Raw genomic sequence first — 21,437 nt, 5'->3', positions numbered from 1 at the left:
ATCAAACGAAACCCAAATTTCCCCGCACATCCGATTGACCAATGGTCCAACATTATTATGGCTTGTGTGGTGGTCGTGGGTATGAAGCCATGTGGCAGATTAGGAAATATCATAAATTCAAAACACCCAAAACCTTTGAAAAGTCGTAACAGTAGAGGGACAACATTGCATACCCAAGTTCCCAAGCAATGTAATGATTTTCAGTACTTTAAAAGCTTTTGCTGTTAAAGTGTTCTCAGAATTCGTTCCTCCTATTTTACGCCCCAAAAATCATTCTGTGCAAAAAAAGAGCATCCAATCTGACAATGTGCACATGGGAATCCAATTTAAAGCACCACCGAAGGGTCAGAGTAATCACACCTAAACCATGCTGTGTCCGTGAAATTGATAAAGTGGCATTATTGTGCGTGATAGGCGTGCAATATTTTAAAATTACTCGCCCAACGCCGGCACAGAAACACCGAAACTACATTTAGTAATGGACACCACCCCCCGCCCCGCACGGGCTCTACACAATGGGCCAGGCCAGGCCAGCGCAGTAGAGCCACTTGACTTCGTTTTTTTTTGCCGACAGCGCCTACTCTTCCTACATTGCGGTATGATGCCGTAGCGAATCTTCAAACATGTGCTCGAGAGCAGAAGCGAATGTCAACATGTCGCGCGAGTCTTCAACACATCTCCACACCAAAGTAGGCTCTCCTGTTCTCATCATCAACGCCAGTGTGTTTGTGTGTGTGAACTACCATAAAAAGAGCGTGACTAATCTGAATGGCAGGCACGGGAAAACGGCTGCTTTTTTTGGTTCAAATTGACATCTATGGGAAACCCGATGTTTGATATTTGCAGTCAGTTTCCGTGTTCCGAGGGTTCGCGTATTAATGATTTTAAATTACCGGGATGGTTTAATTGAAAATAATCATAACCGCTACAGTTCACGTGTTCACGGTGATAAAAGAAAACATTACTGCCCTTGTGCAAATGTTCGTCAATGAGGGAGGGAGTTAAAAGGGATGGAAAATAATGGGAATGCATTGGCGATTTTAAAATGTTATGGCTTGGTCAGCTTATAGTCAGTAGCTGTGAAGCTAGTTGAAGGATTTGCAAAAACAACAACAACAACAGTTAAGTACTGTCCAGTATGGTCCAGTAAGGCGATAGAGCCTGCAGTGGGAGTGGGTGACATCTTTATGTTCACGCAATCCCACCCTCCTGGGGCAGATGGTCAAGCACAAAAAGTGTAAAAGACAATCGAGCAAAATCAACCGGCCGATAGTCCTGCATTTCAATGTGATTTTAAAAGAAAAAGGCAAAATTGGTCCACAGCTGGACGTTAATTGGGAACTTGTTGAGACCCACCCTCTCTCTGTGCGCTTCCTATTGTGTGTGTGCGTGTATGGAGTTGATGGAGTTATGAGGTCAAATAGCACAGGACAAAAACGAACTTGTGACATCAGAAACACACAAAGCACGAATTGTAGGGTTTCAAAGGGATGATTTTCGCAATCGCAACGTTCGATAAAACGGCCAACATAACATAGGAGTGAACCGTGCTAATGATCTTCCAATGACGCAGAACAATCGGTAACTAGCGGGTTTTGTTCCGGGTCTTCTAACCTTGCCGAACCTCGTTAGTGGGAAAGCGAATGAGAGAGTCTGCAGGGTAACAATTCAACTCCAATGAATCAAAGCCGTTAATTGAGTGACTAAAATCATTGCACGAAACAAATCTAACAACTTCCTGGTTTGTTAGGAATAGGATCTGTATTCTATTCTAAGTCAGTTAAAGATCTAAATCAGTTAATTCTCTTCCCTCACTTTTCAAGACTCACTTTACAGTAAAGATGACTTCCTGCGTCTTATCAATGGAATGAAGTGCTATTGAAACAATGAAGAACTTCCCAAATTTGAATTACTGTGCACACATGTGATGGAATGATTCGATTCCAGCTGACAATAGACGACACTGATTAAATCTACCATCCATCCATGCTCCTCTCTCCTAGACAAGCTTCTCTCTGGGTCCTTTGCTATAAGCATACGAGCACTCAACTGAAGAAACAAACGCAGAGACCACCACATCCGACAGATAGGCACGGGGACAATTGTGGTTAAGAGCAACCACTCCATAAACACCCGTCAACAGCCCACATGAGAGTGTGTGTGTGTGTGTGTGGTGCTCGGGCTCATAGACATTTCTCGCACCAAGAAGCGTCGCGTAGAAAAATCGCTTCCCAGTCACACGCCACGATGGCCATGGGAATCACTGAAAACCAACTGTCTCGCGGGAAGAGAACCCGTGCGACGACGACGATCTTCCTACGGGTGTGCCTGGAAAGCGAAAGCGCGCACGCCGGTACGATGATACTTCCGAAAGGCAACAAGGCGAGAAGAAGGGGCCAACTACAAGGGGGAGAAAAGAAGTGAGCAAAAGAACCCTTAGGGAAAGAGCTCACTGTCACACACAAACACACAGAGCATTTGGAATTTCGATTCGAATCGCAAACCACACAACACAGAACTTCGACGATAGCAGGGACAGACAGCAAGAGCAAAACAAAAAACAGAAACATACACAGAAGTCGTCTCAAGTCCCATAAAAACGTTATGCGTGTGTGTGTGGGGGGCTGCGTCCGACTGCGTGCCCTCAGTGCTCTAGGAGCGCGTTTCCTTCCCCTAAAGTCAGCGATGCATAAAACGCGAGACGGCATTCTGTCTCCATTGGCACAAACACTTTCCCAGGCATCGAAAGTGACCAAAAGAACCACACACACACATCATATACGAGATGATAAAGCGCATAATTAGCGCACTTTCAAGCAGTTTTAGTAACGAAGGGAAGGAAGGAGGAAGAGAGCGTTCTTTAGCACTTCCTACGCACTCACACATGGGAACCAAGCTCTAAATTCTTCTGTTTTCCCTCTTCTTCATGGTTTATGACGGGTTTTGCCGATGAGAAAATTGAGTTTCCGATTTATAACGCCTGTCGGGGTGGGGGGGTTGGGGGGGAAAGCGATCGGCCGGCGCCGGGAACACGAACGAACGATGGTACACGGGAAAATCCGAATTCATCGAAACCCGGTCACACCGCGGTCGCTGGGTGGATCGTGGGATTGAGAGAACGGAAAACGCAACTATCCCATGGTTTTCGAGGGAGGACGGCATTAACAAATCCGGCACGTTCCCGAGCATCATGAGGGGAACTACTGGACGGACTTCTGATGCGACTTCTCTAAGGACTTTGTGTGCTGCACCCCTCCTCATCGAGGAAGAGAATTGGGACTGCTAGGGAGACAAACACGTACGGGGAACGTACATTAAATTGCATGTCTCACCATTCCACACCCCTTGGGTTTTTGGACAGGATCGTGTGCGAGTGCATCGTGTTACCTTCCATCGCTCCCTTTGCCTTTTTTTCGCTTCTGAATTTTTAGGGACAGTATTTAAATGGCCCTTACGACTGCTTTTTCTCTCTCCCCCTGCTCTTCTCACGCGTAATCGAATATCTACTTTTATGATGATTTGCAAACGATTAAACAGTGCACCAGTGTGTTATTACCGATAGCACCCAAAAGCAACAGTAAGCAAGCAAGCAAGCAACACAAAAAAACAGTAAGGGGAACAACTCTGTTGCCAACAGTTTGTGGGAAGAGCAATTAATCGACTCATCAACCTGCCTTGTACTGGGCTGATGATAGGGATTTTTAGTTCGGATGTTTTTCCCCCATGATTGCATGGGAAACTGTTAGGCACACAAAAAAAGGTTCACTCCATCATGGCTGGAAACTATGCAAACTATTATGACGTTAGGTTAAGCAGGGAGCTTAGGACCTATCGTTACATTAATATTGGATTAAATGGCTCGTTTTCGACCTGTTGTTTGAATGTCATCTCACAGTCGAAAGTTAAAGCCTAACCTTGAGATTCTCTCTCTTCACAACATTAATCAAACATTCTACCGAAAATTCCACTTCTATATTGCCTGTTAGCCCTTCCAATTCCAACGCAATCCCATCCCACCACCACCAGTTGTCCAAATCAATCTAAATGCTCAACATTCTTTGGCCCTGCCATTTGGGAACGTTCCACCGATCAGGTTCGCGGAAATTCACCTTCCTTCCCAAAATATCAAAGAGGCCGGCCGCCTCACTTCCCACCGTCGGACGTTAGGATCATTTTAAATGCCACAAATAGTTGCTTTTACCGCACCGGTCGTACTTTACACCGTGTCAATGAGCTTCCCACCGTCTAGAGCCGCCATATCTGATAACGATGCAACAATACGAGTCTCTTTCCTCCTCCTCCTCCTGCCACTCTTTAACTATCCCCCTCCTCCGTATCTTGTTGTATGCGTTCTCTAATTTTCTCTAATTTCCCACACGAAGAGGCAACGTAGCAATAACAACAACAAAAAACCAACACCACAAACGAGCGAAGCAAGAGCATTTAAATGGAGGGAAGGTAGCTGTGTGTCGGGGTGGGCAGAAGAACATTCCCACCGAATCGAACTCTCCCACGGCTACTCACCCGGGAACGGCGAATGAATCCCACGTGAACGATCCGTCGGTGGCGGCGACTTCCCTTTTTCGTAGTAGGCACTTGTTGTTCTTTGCGCGATCTTCACTTACAATTCACCAAACCACAATCACACCAAACTCCAACAACTCGCTCGCTCGCTCGCTCACTCACGCTTTTCCGAGGGCTCGCCCGCTGATTGCGTGTGGCTCTGGGGGCGCCATATCGTCCGCGGAGGGGTTGGCCACGCGTGTGTGTAAAAAGCAAGAATGAAAGTGATATTAACACACACACACCCAATCCCCCGACGGATGATTACACGCCCCCCAAGTGGTTGGGCCCCGACGCCACCGCCGCCACTACTTGTTCTGCTGCGTCACTGGATCACTCAAGCCGAATTCCTTCCTTTTTTTCTCACACACGCGATCAACCACAATAAACTCGGCTGTAATCATTCTCTCTCGCGCACTCACACACACGCCCATTTACGGCTCGAATTATCGCTTTTCGTGTTTACTTTTCCCGAAAAAAAACGCTCAAACCACTTCACACGTGAGCGTGTGTAAAAGGGGTGGGAAGGCCCGTTGGCGCTTCTATGGTTGCTTTGATGACTTTTACACGCGTTCTCACTTGTTCTAATGTATGCACACACACACAACACAACGACACGGAAGTGAGCCATTTCTTCGATCACACTAAACTCACTCTCACACCTCCGGGACTGCGGGACACAGAGACAGCGGTCACCCCCTTTTTGCGCGATTAAAAACCTTCTTCTTTACATTTCCGTAAACAGCGAGTGACGGCGGGATTAGTTCGCACGAGAAAATCCCAGTTAGCGCGTGTTCCCATAGGAAAACTTTTCCGGTGGGAAAAATTCTTGGTGGCTTATCGGTCCCGTTTTTTTTTGTCTGTTTACATCCAACGTGTGAAACGAAAGGTTAAGGCGCATACAGATTGAAGGGACACAGGATGCGCGCACATGCTAGGGGAGGAAGAAGGGAGCAAGGACGGGAAATTATGCACTTTTCGCTTTGCTTCTTTCCGTGCGCAGATTGTGTGCTTTTGATACGGACCCCTTGCAATTGCGCTGCAATTATTTGGCTCAGAACCGATTGATGATGATCCAGTTTACACCGGTGGTCGCACGGGAATATGACAGGAACGTTGGTCACACGAGCCGTCGTCCGGCTGGGTATGGGAAAGTGCTCAGTGTGCGAAAATAACACGCCGTCACTGTCACTGTGTATGATATGCTGAGACATGCACCTACTTGGATTGGGAAACAGTAGAAATCAATCCCTAATCTAGCGAATCATTCCTTAGTCTCCTGAACGTTGCTGAGAGGTCTTCTAAGGTGGAGAAAAGCCTGGAACATTTTCAAGTAATCTCTACAAAAAAGAAAAAAACTAAAAAAGAAGATCTTATTATTAACAGTAAAATAATTAAAAATTGAAGGCCAAAAAAGATAAAGATGTCACCTTCGCTGCAAGCAATTAATCAACTCACACAGTCCATGAATTTCGACCAAAAAAAAAAAAAAACAAAAAGTTAATCATTAATTACTTTCACCGCCTCCTTTGGGAACGTCCCAGCTGGACGCATCATTAATTGAAGCAGAGCTGTGGCAAACGAAAGCACGAAAATCAACATGTAAATTATCATTCACTCTAGAAGGGGGGATACAGAGCTGTGTCCGCGGCGGAAGTAGATTAATTGAAGGTAGTGGCGCAGCATACACCACAAACCATGTCCAACATTCGTATGCTTTTCCGTTCCACCAATTAATTGAAGTGGTGCAAACAGAAGATAAAAGAGGCGCCTTTATGGTGTTCCTGTTTTTTTCTCCTACTGCTGCTTCTCCGATGCAGTTAATCGTTCATGTTGAGGGAATTAAGCTCAACCCTGTTTGGTTCGGGGAAATGATCCGAGCTTCCCCCACGTACAGGGGAATGGTTTCATGAATGCAAATGTAAAAGCCAACAACATATCATGAATCAAGAAGCGTATCGGTAACAATTTTTGTCATTTCCCTTTTAGGACGAATAGAACTCTTTTCCACTTCGGGACACCGATTTTAATCAAAAGTACAACACGCGGAACATGCCATTCCAAACGCATTTACAACTTGCTGTGTGTTGTCCTTGCGACTGGAACGAATCTCGGCACCGAAAAGGGGTCTTTTCGACAGAATCCTTTCGTAAGGGGGCTTTTGCTTCTTCTGCTTCCTAAACTTCCAACCCGGAAACGGTTACCGTCGGTGATGAATCATTTTCCCATCAGGCCCAATCAGCACGCACAATCGATGGATCTGTCGATTGCCAATCAGTCGGGCGAGCGGTGAAAACCCCGGGAATGAGATGAGTCGGCACTTCATAATTGATATGATCGATTTTGACGCTTGCCACAAAACGTCGCTTCCGTGACATATGATGGGCTGCAAAAATCTCTCCGCTCGAGCAATTTCCCGAGCCATGGGGCGACAGCAGCAAAGTGTTTCAACCCCAGGAAATGCACACACACGCGCGATTGCAGCGTGCGCGCCAACTACGTCGTCACGTACTGGAATCTATCCCTTTTTTCCATATGTTCACTTGGCGCGTTCCGCGGACGCACACGCACGCATGACATCGGCTTGGTGGGATGATTGAGTGCCCGTGACTGGCCTTGTGACAACAATGCACATCCTAATGGCGCTGGGACCTACTACGGCAGCACCAAGCGCTTCATATTTTATCTATTCTCTACATCCCAATCGATTCCCGTTGGGCCATGCCGCCGTCCTTCTGGTAATGTCCTTCCCGAAAACGATGATTGCGGACAATTATTGTGGAACGTTCTTTCAGCAGCTGCTTCAAGAGTCGACTACAAAGTAATGGTTTAAAATTATTATTCTATCGTTTGTTCACTTCAGTTCAGGCACCTGTTTACGTGATATAGAGTTTGTGGGCGCTAATCTAATAACCTTATCATCCAAAAGGCGCGGTGCGTAGAGCATCGCATTCCTGCAACATCATTCACACTAACCACTCTTCACGAAGCCAAACTTTGCCAATTTCGACACACCCGATTCTGGTGCATCACTCGCGTCCAGCTTCCGCTTCGCCGATCCGCCGTCCGCCGGGGATGATGCCGCGTCGCTCGATACACCTTTCGCCTGCTGTGCCTTGAACTCACGCATGCCAATTTTGATGAGCTGCTGTTCGTCCGCTTCCGGATGCTTTCTCTGCAGGTCGTCTCGATTGAGCTCGAACCAAGGGAGAAACTTCATGCCGGGCGTTGAGGTGCCGCCGCCACTGTTCTGTGGCCGATTTTCGTCCTGTCCTCCCGTTGCGTCGACCGACGACGATGTCAGTTTGCTGCCAACGCTCGGGCTGCTGCTGCGAGAGGCCGAAAATCCAATCGCTTTGCCGGTCAAATGCTCCAACGGATTACTGCTGTTGGCACCGGTATGGCCCGAGGACGATGCGGGTGACGATATGCCGTCGGTTGCAGCGGCCGTCGATTTACGGAATGGATTGGTGGGCTTTTTCGTGCCAACTGGAAGCGGTTTCTGTGATGCGAAGGAAGGAGTGAATGGGTTTTGCCATGCGTACGTACGGGAAAGATTGGCGAAGGAGGAGGTGGTAAGGACCGTAAGCATGAAATATCTCTACGAGCGTCAAGGATACACAGTGGACAAAAGCACACCAGCTGGCAAAACGCCATCAGTGGACACATTTTGACCTCACGGTGAAGGAGAATAGCTAGGGGAGGGTGGAGGGTGTTCTACTTACTATTTTCGGTGTGGTATCTTTCTTCGTGATCGCCTCAAGATTGATGTGCTGCAGTTCGTTCACGATGGCCGCATTCTCTCGGACGCTTTCCTGCTCCATTTTTTCCTCCTGCACTTCCTGCTCGTGTGTGAAGAGAGACCAAACGGAAAACGATTAAGTGCATTCGGTGAGGCTAATGTGTCTTTTCTAATGATCTAGGTTATCGAAATTTAGCCTTCCCTTTTTTATATGTTCGAGCATTAAAAAAAAAATTCAAAGAGAATCTTAAAGAAAGCAACCAGCCGATGGAGATGTTTTTTTGCTCCACAATTCCAAAAAAGTTTTCCACTCTCCTTCGAACCGGATTTGAACCAGTGACCTATGGATTACTCTTTCACCGCATCTCGCGCTTCTACAGTCCACCGCTCTACCAACTGAGCTATCGAAGGCTTACGCTCTCCCCACACACACGCGCTATTTCAACACGCAACCACTCACACGCTTGCTTGTACGCACTTCACACATACGCTTGCACGCAAGTTTTACCTTCGCAGACGGATTGCGCACAACTTATTGCATTAAATCCAACCAGACAAACCGCCAACCGAATTACTTTCATGATTTTGTTTTTACTTATCATACTTAAATTAAATTTACGCTTGAACTCTCACCTGTTCCTGGAACGTTGGTAGCAATGGTGCCAAACTGTCCGCCAGATGATACCGTCGAATCTTGCTCGCATACTTAATCACCAGCGGAATTAAATGACTCGAGGCGATCGTTTCCACCAGCTCCTTCGCACGCTGTTCACATTCATTTTTACAGGCAAGCTATGTGGCAAAACACGAATGTTGATTTCGAGTCTGTCTTTTTGTCACCCTAAGTAGACCTACTTACCGCAAACAGTTTGACAGCCGTCTCCTTCATTAACTTATCAGCATCGTTCACTTTGAGGTAAAGCGAACGTACCAAATCGTCTTCAAGACATTCCTTTTCACTCTCCAGATCACACATTGGAAGGGCAAACTTCACTTCCATCGGGATGGGTTTCGGGGTGGTTAGCGGATACTTTGACCCACGGCACAACACCAGCTGCACGTGCTGGGTCGATTCCGAAACCTTGATGATGAACAGATGGTCTGATGCACCTTTTGTTTGCTAAAACCGGATCCAACACAGTTACGAATAGATCAGTGGGTTTTCGTACGACATCACAATTCAACCTACCAAATATTCTGCATTATAAATCGGCAGCCAAAGGTTCGATGTGGCGTGATAAATGTTCAACATGCCCGCCGTATCGTACACCGCGGGCGATCCTCGATCCGAATATCCAACCCACTGCATCTCCGACCCGGCCGTCAGTGGTACGCGCACTTCCCGACAGCGCAGCTTAAAGTTGACGCACGTCACGATCATCAAACTGATGTGCTGATCCTCGTTGGCCGGCGCACTGTGATACGCCACCAAAAAGTGATCCCCGTACGCGGCAAGTGCAACGATAGGTCCCGCCACCGCTATCACCTCCCGCTGAGTGCCACGCGCCGTGTACACGCGCAGCAGCCGACTGTCCGTGGCAACGACGACGATCTTATCCGATGCCGTCACGGCAATGATCTCCTCGCAGCCCGGCATCGTATACGTCCACTCGCGCTTGCCAAATGCGGCCTGATTGATGCACACAATCTTGCTCGGGTTACCGTCCTCGTTGGGGCAAGCCATGGCCAGCACGGTTTCGCTCAGCCCTGCCATCGTGTGGTTGAGGAAATTGTTCAAATGAATGCCGTGGTGTTGCTGCGAGTCATGAAACTCCACCTCGATCGAGTTCTCCTTATCGGTCGCATGTCTCCGCACGATTCCGACATGATTGTACACCAGATAGCAATGCTCCAACGAATTCGGTGTTGAGCTGGGCTGAAAAGGGTGCTGCTGGGGGTAGGACTTTGCCACCGCCAAGCGCTCGCTGCGCACCGTACCACGATCGTCGTCATCGAACCCGGCATCGGACATTGCGCCATCCGATTTCTGCGTTGGGCCCATCACTTGCGATTTCAACTTTTCCAGCTCGATACAGTTCTCATTCCCCTCGTCGTCACCCGATGCATCATTTTCGCTATCCCTTTCATCCGGCTTAAGATCTACAATGACAATAAAAAACACGTTCTTATCATCTGCTTCCTTATATCACCTCTTCTTCGCTAGCTTCTACTTACGCGCGTTGAACAGATCATCGAACGCATCGTCATCCTCATCATCGTCCTCCTTCTCGGCCATCGCCACAATATCCGCACCTTCGGCATCGTCCTCGCCGCCCTCGACGAAAATGTCCGTAACCGTGCCAACCTGCCCATTGCCATCCGATAACGCCAGCTCTCCGTTATTCTTCGGATTCCAGACGAGTTTCGTGATTGGGTTCGCGTCGTACGGCTTATCACCCTCGACTAGCTTGCCGGTTTCGCAATCCCAAATGCAAATGTCTCCACTTTCACTGCCCGCCGCAAGATAATCGCCCATCGGAGAAAACCGACACACAGTCAGCGTAGTGGACAGCTTTGGATTGACGAATTTCTTCACCACGTCCCAGCTGGTGGTGTTCAGCAAGATTACCTCCTTCCCATTCGGATAGGCGAGTAGGTTACCCTTTTTGGGCTCAAATGTGGGTGATGCTGTGGAATGTAAAAGCTGTTTTGTTAATACCTCACAACCACACAAACCATGCAACTGTTCACTTACAGAAGTGCAGAACGCGCTCAAAGCTTTTCACCTTTGGCAGGTCCTGTATTGTTTTCTTCAGCTCCTTCGTTTTCATATCCCAGATGTGAAGTTTTCCATCGCCGATGCTCGCCGCCAGTAAATCCTGTTTGCTGGCGTCCATGCTTAGAACGGGCCCTTCCAGGTTTTCCAGCTCAAACTGCTCGCCATCGTCCACGGACAGGACTTTAATCGTGGCATCCTCAGAACCAGCGGCAATGAACTGCAATACACACGACATAAGGCAATTTCTAACCTCGAAGCAAACACACACTCGCCTACTTACCCGTTTGTTCTTTGCCATGCAGGTCACAAAGGCAGTGAAACGAAACTCGATTCCATCCTTGTCCAGCGAGGGATATTTGTACGCCTGGACCGTGTTCAGGTCCGTCGCAACTAGCACCCGATCGCCGTACTGTAGCGCGGACCATACGTGCTCACCCACACAAACGGTCGGCGGATCGTCATCCCCAATACCGTTCCAGATGCGGAAATCTCCATCGTATCCTACACTGATAATGCAGCTGTAAGCAGACAAAAGATTATTATTTTAGTGAAAATCACCGGTCGCTACGATCGTCCTGTGAAAGGTGGCAACAACATGGGCTCTTACTTTCCATCATCCTGATATGTGACGCTTGTGTAGCCCATGATGTGCGCATAGCGCATTGGGGATCGCTTGAACGGCATTATGATGAAGGCGATGTATTTCGTAAATCACAATTAAAACTTCACAAATAAGGCAATTTAAAAGCAAAATGCCTCAACACACAACCCCGTACGCGTTCAATAACAAATACCCTTTTTGGCGGGTAAATCTGGTGTTGACGTTCGCGGAACACAACAAATGTTTTTCTCTTTGATCACAAAGCTTTACAAAGGTTTTACGCCCTTTCGCACTGTTTATTTTCCGTTCGAATTTCAAACTGACAGTTGAGGGAACCTATATCTCTGATTATTGTGTTGCATATTACAAAACACTTTCTCTTCTGAACGTTTATCAAATTCAATAGTCTTCATGCGTAAATATCCCTTCAGCAAACATGCGCTTCCACTCGGTGCCGTGAGGATACTCAAATTGCAAAATTGCTTCCTGCTTCAGCTCGGTCGAGTATCCCGGCGCCCTTGGAGCAACGTAGCATGCTTGCTCGTTGATAGTTGCCGGAAATACAAATTGATCGTGCTGCTGGTCCACGAACTCAACCATGCGTCCCTCCATCGTGCACGAAACGGAGCAAAAGTCCCACATTTGCAAATGCTGCACCATCTCACATAGTCCAACACCACCGGCATGTGGGCATACTTTCACTAAAACAACAAACTATTGGTTAAGGATGGTGAGGTGATTGTGATTTTTACAAATAACTTCCTACCATTGAGTTTTTTCGCCATCAAATAGACGGACAGTATTTCGTTTACTCCTCCAATGCGTGCTGAGTCTATCTGGCAAAACTCGAGAGCATTGGCTTGCATGAACTGCTTGAACATGACACGGTTGCAGCACATCTCTCCAGTTGCTACCCCGATGGAATGTTCTCTGTGAGCATGCAGAAGAGGAGAATGAAGAACATTTCATTTCCATTTAACCTGCGGAAATACCGACCTCAATGCTGCTGCAATTTTCGCATGACCCAACACATCGTCTGGAGACGTTGGCTCCTCGATCCACAGGGGTTTAAAGTCCTTCAAGCTGATAACCCACTCAATGGCTGTTTGAACGTTCCACGTTTGATTTGCATCAATCATCTACAAAGGGAAATGGTAACAATATGATAAATTTCCATTTATAGCATTTCCAGCAGCTTTTACTCACGAACTGATTGCCCCATCCGATTTCCTCCCGCACAAGTTTGCATCGCTTTATATCATTTTGCAAATCTTGACCCACTTTCATCTTGAATGCCTTGAATCCTGCGGCGAGATACTTTCTGCAGAGCGCGCGTATCGTTTCGTCGCTGTATCCGAGCCATCCTATGAAATTGATGTTGCGATAGGATTTACATTTGAACCATTTCCTTGAAGAGCTGCCCAATATTGAATTACCTATTTGAGTTGTGTAGGCCGGATAACCATTCGCCAGAAGATACTGGATGCGCTCGCTTCGTGTTGGCTTTGTTTTACGCAGCATTGCTGTCGCCTCCTCGGGAGTGATCACATCCTCGATGTAACGAAAGTCAATCGTTGAAACCAATTCCTGAAAAGCCGAGATGAAGGAGAATTATAGAAAATACCAATTGTAGCAAACAAATGCACATTATTCCGCAAACCGTTCAACTATGGGTGAGAGCACCCGACAAATGCACGCACTATGGGATGCCAACTTTTGCGGTCAAAAGTTCCAACACGCACTGACAGCTGTCAAATTGACACCTTGGCCAAGATATTTTTTGTTCAACTACATACGCGGATAGGATTTTTCCCGTAAGCAACAAGTTTTATCAAAAGATTCGTCCCTTTTTACGTGTTTTATCCGCATTTTCGTCTGTAGCGTTCGCATCAGTTTGTGTTGAACTAGGTGCCAAGGGCTACGGAACAAGGCAGCCTCGAAAAGTGAGCATCGCTGCGCGCGTGTGTTTGTGAGCTAGGTGCTGTGGTGCGGGCTGCAGCAGCGTCCCGCGAATTTTGGTGCTGAAAAATCAACACCCACCCACCCACTGCCGACCAGTGACAGAGTGTGAAGGAACGCACCCTACTGCAACGCAACGGCGGCATGGACAATCTGGACCAGCTCGCCGACGACGAGCTGCGGCTCCGGCTGGTGCAGTACGGCTTTCCGAACCTTCCGGTCACGACGACCACGCGCAAAATACTGATCAAAAAGCTGCGCCACCATATCGACTCGGAGAAGCAGAAGCTGCGCCGGGAGTCCTCGAAAGCGGCCCGCTACAGCTCCGGCGAAGAGTCGGACACGAACGATGGACGCAAAACGATGACCGCCGCGGCGCAGCGGAAAGCGTACAACAGCGGCAGCAGCACGACGCGTAGTCAGCGAGCCACCGTGGCGGGTCCGGCGGGAGGAGGAGGGGCAAGTGGCTCGATGCCACCGCCACCACCGTCCACGAACCCGGCCCGGTCGAGTATGACGCGCGTCCCAATAAGCATATCATCACCCTCATCATCATCGTCGGCATCGTCGCCAGTAACAACTGCACCGCTCAGTGTAAGCAGCAACAGTTATGCCACCGCGAATGGTGCCGGGTCGAATAATCATCATCGTAGTAGCAGTAAGCCTTCGTCGCCACCAGGCGCCAGCTCAATCTACATCTCACCGCTCATCGTGCACGACAGTGAGGAGGAGGACTACTTGCCTCCGGTACGCGCCGGAATAGGAGGTGGTGGTGGAGGCGGAGGGGGAACTGCTTCATTACGGAGCTTTGGTAAGGCGAAGGGCAAATCGGTGGGAAATGCCCAATACTAATATGTGACGCTTTGCTCTTCCCAATTTTAGGCAGCCTATCGTCGACGCCTACTTCGCACAGTTCGCTGTTCCGCAAGTCGGCACTGTCGGGGGGCAACATTACACCACCGTCGGCCAACAGCAGCATGTACAGCAATATCGGTGGCGTCGGCGGGGACAATAATAGCAGCAGCGGGGGCAGCCCCACGCTGAACGATTCGAACGGATCGAACGGTGCCAGTACGGGTGATTCGCCGTACGTCAGCGAGTACACGAAGCGACTGATGCAGTTGCGCGGGGAAACGGTTTCGCAGGAGAATTACAATAGTGCCATCGGGGGCATAATTGGACGTCGGAGCGTGGGTGCCAACAACATGTCGTCCGCTTCCCGATACAGTGCCACTGCCGCCGCCGCCGCCCCTTCCAGCCATCTGCACTCGTTGCGGACGAACCATCATCAGCAACCGTCGTCGATCGGTGGTGGTGGTGGTGCGGGAGGATTGCTTCACCATCCCATGCGCTCTAGCCATCCTCACCTGCTGAACAGTAAGGGAGGAGCGCTGGGAGGAGGTTCGTCGCCATCGCCGCTCGGAAGCGCGGGTACGATTATCGCAGGCAATCACATCCGCCAGCGGTACAGCCGGCTGTCGGGGACGAACGAGTTCAACGAGAACGACATCGTGACGCACGCACAACCGTCCCCGGAACCACCCAGCATCCCGTTCCGCGTGAAGCTAGGCAATTTCATCACCCGGCTCGACGAACACTACGGCTTCAAGCAAACGTTCATCCCCTGCGCCCTGCTCTGCCTGCTGGTAGTGTTTCTCTGCTCGGTCGCGTTCATGTACATGACCATCAGCACCGATCTGGCCAGCACGCTGAGTTCGATCAACACGCGGTACGAGTTGTGCGACGGTGATGTGCACGGACTGGCCGCCACTGGGTGCGTTCATGCGGCAGATGTCGAGCCGGCCCTGGAGCTGTTGAAACTAATCGGAACCGAACTGAAGGCACGCGTTGAGCAGCACCATTGTCGCCGGGAAGGTGACGCACCGCCCGTGTCCGGCCTGATGTCTGCCGGCGAGGTGCTCAAGTACGCAAAAGAACACTCCCCGTCCGTGCTGATACCGCAGCTTACGCGACACCTGCACGCGATGGAGTATCTGATCGATCGGAACCCGCAGTGGCACATCAATCACTGCGACGCGAACGGTGAACCGATCACGTACGACGGTGTGCTGGAGCGGCGTGCTACCCGCTCGAACCACTTTACCATCCTGAAGCCGAAGCTGCCCTTCACCTGCATGATTTACAACAAGTTCCAAAAGTTCTTCGTGATCGTGGGCGGACTGGCGCTGGTCACGATCGTCACGCTGGCACTGAACTACTTCATCAAGTTCGTGCTGTACGTGAAGCAGAAACGTCGCGATCAGGTCAACCGGCTGATTAGTGAGATTATCCATGCCGTTAGCCAGGCGGCGGCCAATGCCTCCGATGCGGCGGCCAACAAGGATACGACGGACGGCGGTGTGCAGCAGGCTGGCGTAGTGATTAACCACCTGCGGGACCGGCTACTGGGGATGACCAACCGGCGCAAGCTTGCCTGGGCGTGGAACGAAGCGCTCGACTTTCTGGAGCAGCACGAAAGCCGCATCGCCTTCGAGGTGGCGTCGATCGCAGGCGAAGACTTTCGGGTGATGCGCTGGATCGACACTGCCCCGTTGGCCAGCAGTGGGATGGCTATAGGAAGAGGTGGAGGAGCGTCATCAGGCGGGGTGTCTCGGCTCGGGGGCGGTTCCGCCGGCAGCTCAACGGCCAAGAAATGGCAAAGCCCGGCGTTTGACAATAGCAACAAGATACACGACCCTCCGACACCCTGCCTCAAGATCCGCCAGATGTTCGACAAGTATGAGGTGAACGACCCGAACCTGAAGACGATCGTACAGGACGCGATCCTGGAGAAGGTGGGCGGCCGGTGCAAGATCTACGACATTCAGCTGGACCGCAGCAGCTGCTGCGTGTACGTCCGGTGTGCCTCGGCGAAGGATGCCGGCATCGTGCACGACGAAATCAATGGCTGGTGGTTCGACAATCGGCTCGTGTCGATCAAGTTCCTGCGGCTCGAGCGATACCTGCAGCGGTTCCCGCGCTCACTGGCCGGACCCGCCTGTCTGAAGCCCTCGAACAAGAACAACTCATCGATGAGCCATCAGCTGGCGCTCAACAACAACAACAACAACGGTGGTCCGGCTGGCCGTCACGCGGGCAGCAGAGCGGAGCATGACGGCGAAACCGATCCGGAAGACTACGACGATGGGGAAGGAGAGGAGGACGGAGAAGAGGAGGAAGAAGATGAGGAGCTGATTGCGGCGGCGGCAAGAGCTGGCAGTACCAACCGTGCTGCGGGCGGTGGCAGCGGACGTCGTTCCGGGGCAGCCATTCGTCGTCGCGATGAATATGAGGAAGATGATGAGTAAAAAGGAGGGAAAGAGAGAGAGTCCGTCCCAGGGAGCCCAGGGGCCGCGGATTGTCGAGTGAAGAGATATTAACCATCACTAACACACACACGAACACACAAACACACACAAAGCAACAAAATGCGCGTACGAATTTGAAGCAAACTCACTCATAACAACATCAACCAACATCATCATGATCACGATCACGAGCAAGCCGCTCGCGCCAAGGCGTCTATGTTAAAGGATCGATGTTTTCTTTTTGCCATTTATTATATCATTTATTGCCCTTTCCCGTTCCCGTGCGTCAAAATACTGTTTTACCTGCTGGTTGAAGAGCCTTTTTTTCTTTTAACACTTACGGAGTTTCTTTAAAATACTTATTATAGCGTGTGCGACCAGCAGCAGCGTGTCGCGCAACAAAAGCAACCGATAATATTACTACTACTGTTTGGATTGTTATTTTTGAAAATAAAAATGTCCAAATTTAGCAAAAACCACAACAAAACACAACTACTTACAACGCAATACAATACAGCTGGAAAGGAAAATGGAAGAAAAGCGCGGGCACACGGAGGGCTTTTGTTTTTTTCGATAGCGATAAGAGAGTAGAGAGAGAGAGGAAGGCGCCTTGTTAGGAAGGAGAAAGGGTAGGTTAGTTAAAGGGAAGCATCATCTGCACCAGGAAAAGGGAAACGAACACAGGCTAATCTCAGCGAATGGACAAGAGAATGGGGGAAAGGTTTCGTTTTTCTTCCTACGAGCTTAATTACGGAAACAGCTGAGAAGGTAGAGAAAAATCACTGTGGCACGGTGGCATACACTGTAATATGTACTTGAATTTTGGCGCAAAGAGGAACGCATGGCACAAGATGACGACGCGCTCTGTGTCTGTCCTTAAGCTTAAGTATAGGACGGGGAAAATGGAAAACGGTAACAGAAGGAAGGAGAAGGAGACGAACGTTTTGTTGATTAATTATTACAGTTTTATATACACAGAGACAAACACACGGACGGAAAGGTATACAAAATTATTTGTTTTCTTTTGTGTTTGCAAGCTCTAATATATATAAATAGATACAACTCCGTTATGCGAGGTGTTGTTTTTAAAAAAAATGTAACGTAATTACGAAGGTTATGCGGCAGAGGTGCGCAAACGATCTAAATCTAACGCGAAAACTAAACACTAATGAACGAAGAGAAGAACATAGCATATTTAAGCGAACTTACACAATGCACCACACAAACAAGCATAAAGGGATGTTTGGGATTTGGCCCGCTTTAGTACTATATTGAAGGGAAATGAAACGTTTTTTTATCTTACAAAAACCACAAACTAAAACAACTAATCCCGCACTCTGCAGTACACTTGATTTCAAACCTGATTTCGTGCAATTTTCTTTTGGACTCGTTTTTTTGTTTCTATTTGTTGTAAACGATCAACCGATCGATCAACCGAGCTCAAACCGAGTGGGACAGAAAGCGGAAGCGCACAAGGAATGTAGTATGTATAGTGAAAAAGGATGTTAACACGCGTTGATGATGAGGGATTGTTCGGACCACCGGAAAGACCGGACCGAAACGTATCATACATGTTAATGGAAGGTGCGCAGTGTGGGGCCCAAACCCCCCAAAACCTTCCCAAAACCTTCGTGTTTCATTGGAAAAGTGGAAAAAAACATAATAAATCGAAACTAGTTTGTACGTCCGGTCGGGGTCTATTCATTTTGTTCTATTACTATCATCACCGGGCCACTTACCTCCGGTTCCATCTCAGCGAGCAGCTGCCACACTGGAACGTTTCTTATCCTACCCCAAAGATCCCACAGGGCGTTGATGATGGCGGCCACCGCCAGATGCGTGACCCCTTTCTCCGGTCCAATCTGTAGAAACAGGGAGATGTGTGGTGGTAGTAGAGGTGGAGTCACCAGCGACAACCAAGCAGCTTTTCTCTTACCCAACGGAGCTGCGAATCGCTCGTCAGTTCACGCCAAAACTGGCCAAAGCGCTCGAAAATGCTGGTCGTCGTACGGCCCTCGACCAAGCGCTTCATGGCACGGACGGCCAGCAGCACTATATCCGTACCGCGGCCAAGCGTAAACGTCATACCGTACCCGGTCACACCTTCGGCCGTTTCGATCGTCACGTACACGCAGGAATAGTCCGGATCCGTGTGCTACTTTGATCGGATTGTTTGTATTAGATGCTTTGCTACGAGAACAATGTGCTCTTCGACGCACACATACCATCGCATCAGACCCGTGCGCTCCCAGTGACGTTGGCCATCGGATATCCTTCGTCTGCAGGGTGGTAATGTTGAGGCACCGATCTTTCCCCATTCTGCTGAGACACAAACACACGCTTCTGGCACAACAATGAATGCACTTTCCACCACAATCCGGCACACACAGAGGAGAGATAGAGCGCGGGCGCGTTATCTGTTGTTTGGTGCGCGTCTATTTATGCCGGAACGACACCGCGGTGTGTGCCAGTATTGGTTGGTTTGTTTACACTGCGCGAGCGTGACGTTAGATTTTCTGTTATCAGTGGCGCTAGTTGCGATATCATTTGAAAAAAAAAGGCGCTAACAGACACACTCACTCACTTGCTTGATTGTGGCGCTGGTGACTATCCCCGGGGCGAGGTAACTTTCCATCCATAGCCTACTTTCTCAATATTTTTATAACGGAGAAAAACACACACACAGCCACACAGAGACACCAGTCAGTGGGGTGAGGTGGGCCATGCATGATAATAAAAACATCGGGTTGAGAGGCGCGATGATTTCTATGAATATGAATAATATATGTATCTCTTCCTGTTTATTGTGCAATGCTGTTTTAATAAAGGATTTACATACGTTAGAGATTACTGCACTGTACAGGACCCTGCCGCCTCAAGATGATAATTATTATTATTATTGATTGCAAAACTTTACTCTTCTGTTTGCATACAAATCCCACGTGTGTACCACATTTTGTCTGTAAAAATGAATGGAATTCAACTGAACTAATCATTCCAGTTGCAAACTGGAGAAAATAAAGGGGAGGATCAGGAACACAGAAATCATACACAAAAAATGTATTAAATGCACTAATCTTTCAAAGTCTTTTCTTAAGGGAGAGGGTGTTTGTTTCTTCTTAAAAGCAGCCAAGTTACAAGTCCCTAGTTTTTGCACGATTCCATTGTCGTCTTCGTCGACCCCACACCATTTGCTGGTACTTTGAATAAAATGGTAGTTTCTTCCGACACGACGAATGTATATAATTTTATATAATTTATAGTGTGTATGCAGCTGTGTGTATATGTATATATGGTACCTTGTTTAGTGGTTGGAGGGGAGGGAAGGGTGTATATATAATATGTCCTTTCTGTCTACGCAATTGTGTGTTATCGGTGCAGGTGTGTATATGCATTTCTCACTATCATGTTCTATATGTTTCCCTCCAAATTTCCTGATCTTCGTGTGGTTTTTTGTTTGTTTGATACAGATATTTTACCCTATACATAATTTCACTGCACACACACACGCTTCCCGCACTCTCTCCCTCTCTAGGTGGTTCCTGTCTCATTTGCTTTGTATTATCATATAATATGCTCAAAACAAACACCCACGTTCGTTTGACGCGTTTCGCGCTCTCTACTTGCCCTCCCAAAACCGCGATCGTATTTGAATGATGATCGTGTGCTCGAAAGTTCGAGTTTCTAAGAAAAGTCTTTATGTTTCATGATTTGCGTCTGGTTGCCTGCCTTATGATGCCTGAGAGGATGGCAACGAACAGCAGTACGGATCTACACCGGGGCACAGAAAGTCACCTTCATCGCCTCTATACCATTCATGTGTTCATTCTCTCTACCACAGATATTATTTTATCTTACTTGAGGATAGCTGTTTTTCTTTTTTTTTAAAGACGGCTATATATGGGGAGGGACGATGTCGCTTTTCTCACTTGGAGTTGGGGGAGGGGGGGGGGAGCTACTTTGCTTATAGTCCTTACACATTGTTTTTGCTTTATATAATGTTACAATTATCTACAAAACGAACAACACTACAGAAGATTCTGTCTTTCATTTGTGTATGTGTGAATGTGTGTGGTACGTTTGCGGAAATACAAAATGGTCTGCCAGCTTTTCATCGGATCGGATCATAAGATTGGAGAGTCATAAAGCTTTTTTGTGAGAAATTGTTTGTTGCACTATGGCTTGATAATAAATGCATGAAAATCGTAAAGGAATGTACCACCTTCTTCCCATGTGATTGCTCATTGTGTTGGCAAATGAAATCGTTAGTCGAAAGAGGGGATAAGAAGTCTGAGTCTACCTGTGTCTAGTTCTTAACCTACTAACAACACGCATAAATAATTCATAAAGGACATTTTGCTTTGCATTTGTCCGGATAGGATCAATTCAGATTATCTTATCTCTCACCCTCTCTTTCTCTAGCACAGGGATCTCCAAACTACGGCCCGCGGGCCGCATGCGGCCCTCAAGAGCCTTTAATGCGGCCCGCGATTACTGGGCAAAGGTTAAATTAAATAGCTTTCTTTTCTGACTAACTAATCAAAA

General features: G+C 48.4%; 3 protein-coding genes and 1 non-coding gene across 6 annotated transcripts; 1 reads left to right on the top strand and 3 right to left on the bottom strand.

Annotated features, from left to right (window-relative positions):
* Positions 1–7,385: 7,385 nt before the first annotated feature.
* On the bottom strand, positions 7,386–11,758 carry LOC120897300 (WD repeat and HMG-box DNA-binding protein 1). Its single transcript, XM_040302066.1, has 9 exons — positions 11,632–11,758; positions 11,305–11,542; positions 11,001–11,241; positions 10,481–10,933; positions 9,495–10,405; positions 9,165–9,425; positions 8,939–9,097; positions 8,289–8,405; positions 7,386–8,065 (listed from the first exon to the last, which is right to left on the bottom strand). The coding sequence occupies exons 1-9, from the start codon at positions 11,706–11,708 to the stop codon at positions 7,535–7,537; spliced, it is 2,988 nt and encodes a 995-aa protein (XP_040158000.1). The 5' UTR covers positions 11,709–11,758; the 3' UTR covers positions 7,386–7,534.
* Positions 8,619–8,716, bottom strand: Trnay-gua. The gene is made up of 2 exons: positions 8,680–8,716; positions 8,619–8,654 (listed from the first exon to the last, which is right to left on the bottom strand). It is a non-coding gene; the product is annotated as a tRNA-Tyr (tRNA).
* A 132-nt stretch (positions 11,759–11,890) lies between the features above and the next one.
* Positions 11,891–19,378, bottom strand: LOC120897301 (mitochondrial enolase superfamily member 1-like). 2 transcript variants are annotated; one of them, XM_040302068.1, is made up of 8 exons: positions 19,118–19,373; positions 18,829–19,047; positions 18,632–18,754; positions 13,062–13,212; positions 12,832–12,989; positions 12,622–12,764; positions 12,392–12,555; positions 11,891–12,326 (listed from the first exon to the last, which is right to left on the bottom strand). In XM_040302068.1, exons 1-8 carry the CDS (start codon positions 19,208–19,210, stop codon positions 12,025–12,027), a joined length of 1,353 nt encoding a protein of 450 aa, XP_040158002.1. In that variant the 5' UTR covers positions 19,211–19,373; the 3' UTR covers positions 11,891–12,024. The 2 variants fall into 2 exon arrangements, with proteins under 2 accessions (XP_040158002.1, XP_040158003.1); XM_040302069.1 differs by having other exon boundaries at positions 12,168–12,339; positions 19,118–19,378.
* Positions 13,395–18,575, top strand: LOC120897299 (inner nuclear membrane protein Man1). Of its 2 annotated transcripts, XM_040302065.1 has the most exons (3): positions 13,402–13,439; positions 13,507–14,395; positions 14,467–18,575. In XM_040302065.1, the coding sequence occupies exons 2-3, from the start codon at positions 13,729–13,731 to the stop codon at positions 16,890–16,892; spliced, it is 3,093 nt and encodes a 1,030-aa protein (XP_040157999.1). In that variant the 5' UTR covers positions 13,402–13,439; positions 13,507–13,728; the 3' UTR covers positions 16,893–18,575. The 2 variants fall into 2 exon arrangements, with proteins under 2 accessions (XP_040157998.1, XP_040157999.1); XM_040302064.1 differs by having other exon boundaries at positions 13,395–14,395.
* Positions 19,379–21,437: the final 2,059 nt, after the last annotated feature.

This window comes from Anopheles arabiensis, chromosome 2, assembly GCF_016920715.1.
Source record: "Anopheles arabiensis isolate DONGOLA chromosome 2, AaraD3, whole genome shotgun sequence".
Classification (NCBI taxonomy): domain Eukaryota; kingdom Metazoa; phylum Arthropoda; class Insecta; order Diptera; family Culicidae; genus Anopheles; species Anopheles arabiensis.
This window is presented reverse-complemented; position numbering and strand designations above follow the sequence as displayed.

Excerpts from the sequence above, each read along its gene's own strand:
- LOC120897300 (XM_040302066.1), bottom strand. The coding sequence starts at position 11,708 with ATGCCGTTCAAGCGATCCCCAATGCGCTATGCGCACATCATGGGCTAC. Across the intron at positions 10,934-11,000 it reads TGAGCGCGTTCTGCACTTCT|CATCACCCACATTTGAGCCC; the intron begins GTAAGTGAACAG and ends TACATTCCACAG. Across the intron at positions 9,426-9,494 it reads TTTATAATGCAGAATATTTG|CAAACAAAAGGTGCATCAGA; the intron begins GTAGGTTGAATT and ends ATCCGGTTTTAG.
- LOC120897299 (XM_040302064.1), top strand. The coding sequence starts at position 13,729 with ATGGACAATCTGGACCAGCTCGCCGACGACGAGCTGCGGCTCCGGCTG. Across the intron at positions 14,396-14,466 it reads TGCTTCATTACGGAGCTTTG|GCAGCCTATCGTCGACGCCT; the intron begins GTAAGGCGAAGG and ends TCCCAATTTTAG.
- LOC120897301 (XM_040302068.1), bottom strand. The coding sequence starts at position 19,210 with ATGGGGAAAGATCGGTGCCTCAACATTACCACCCTGCAGACGAAGGAT. Across the intron at positions 19,048-19,117 it reads CGCACGGGTCTGATGCGATG|CACACGGATCCGGACTATTC; the intron begins GTATGTGTGCGT and ends CGATCAAAGTAG. Across the intron at positions 12,765-12,831 it reads TCGGATGGGGCAATCAGTTC|ATGATTGATGCAAATCAAAC; the intron begins GTGAGTAAAAGC and ends TTCCCTTTGTAG.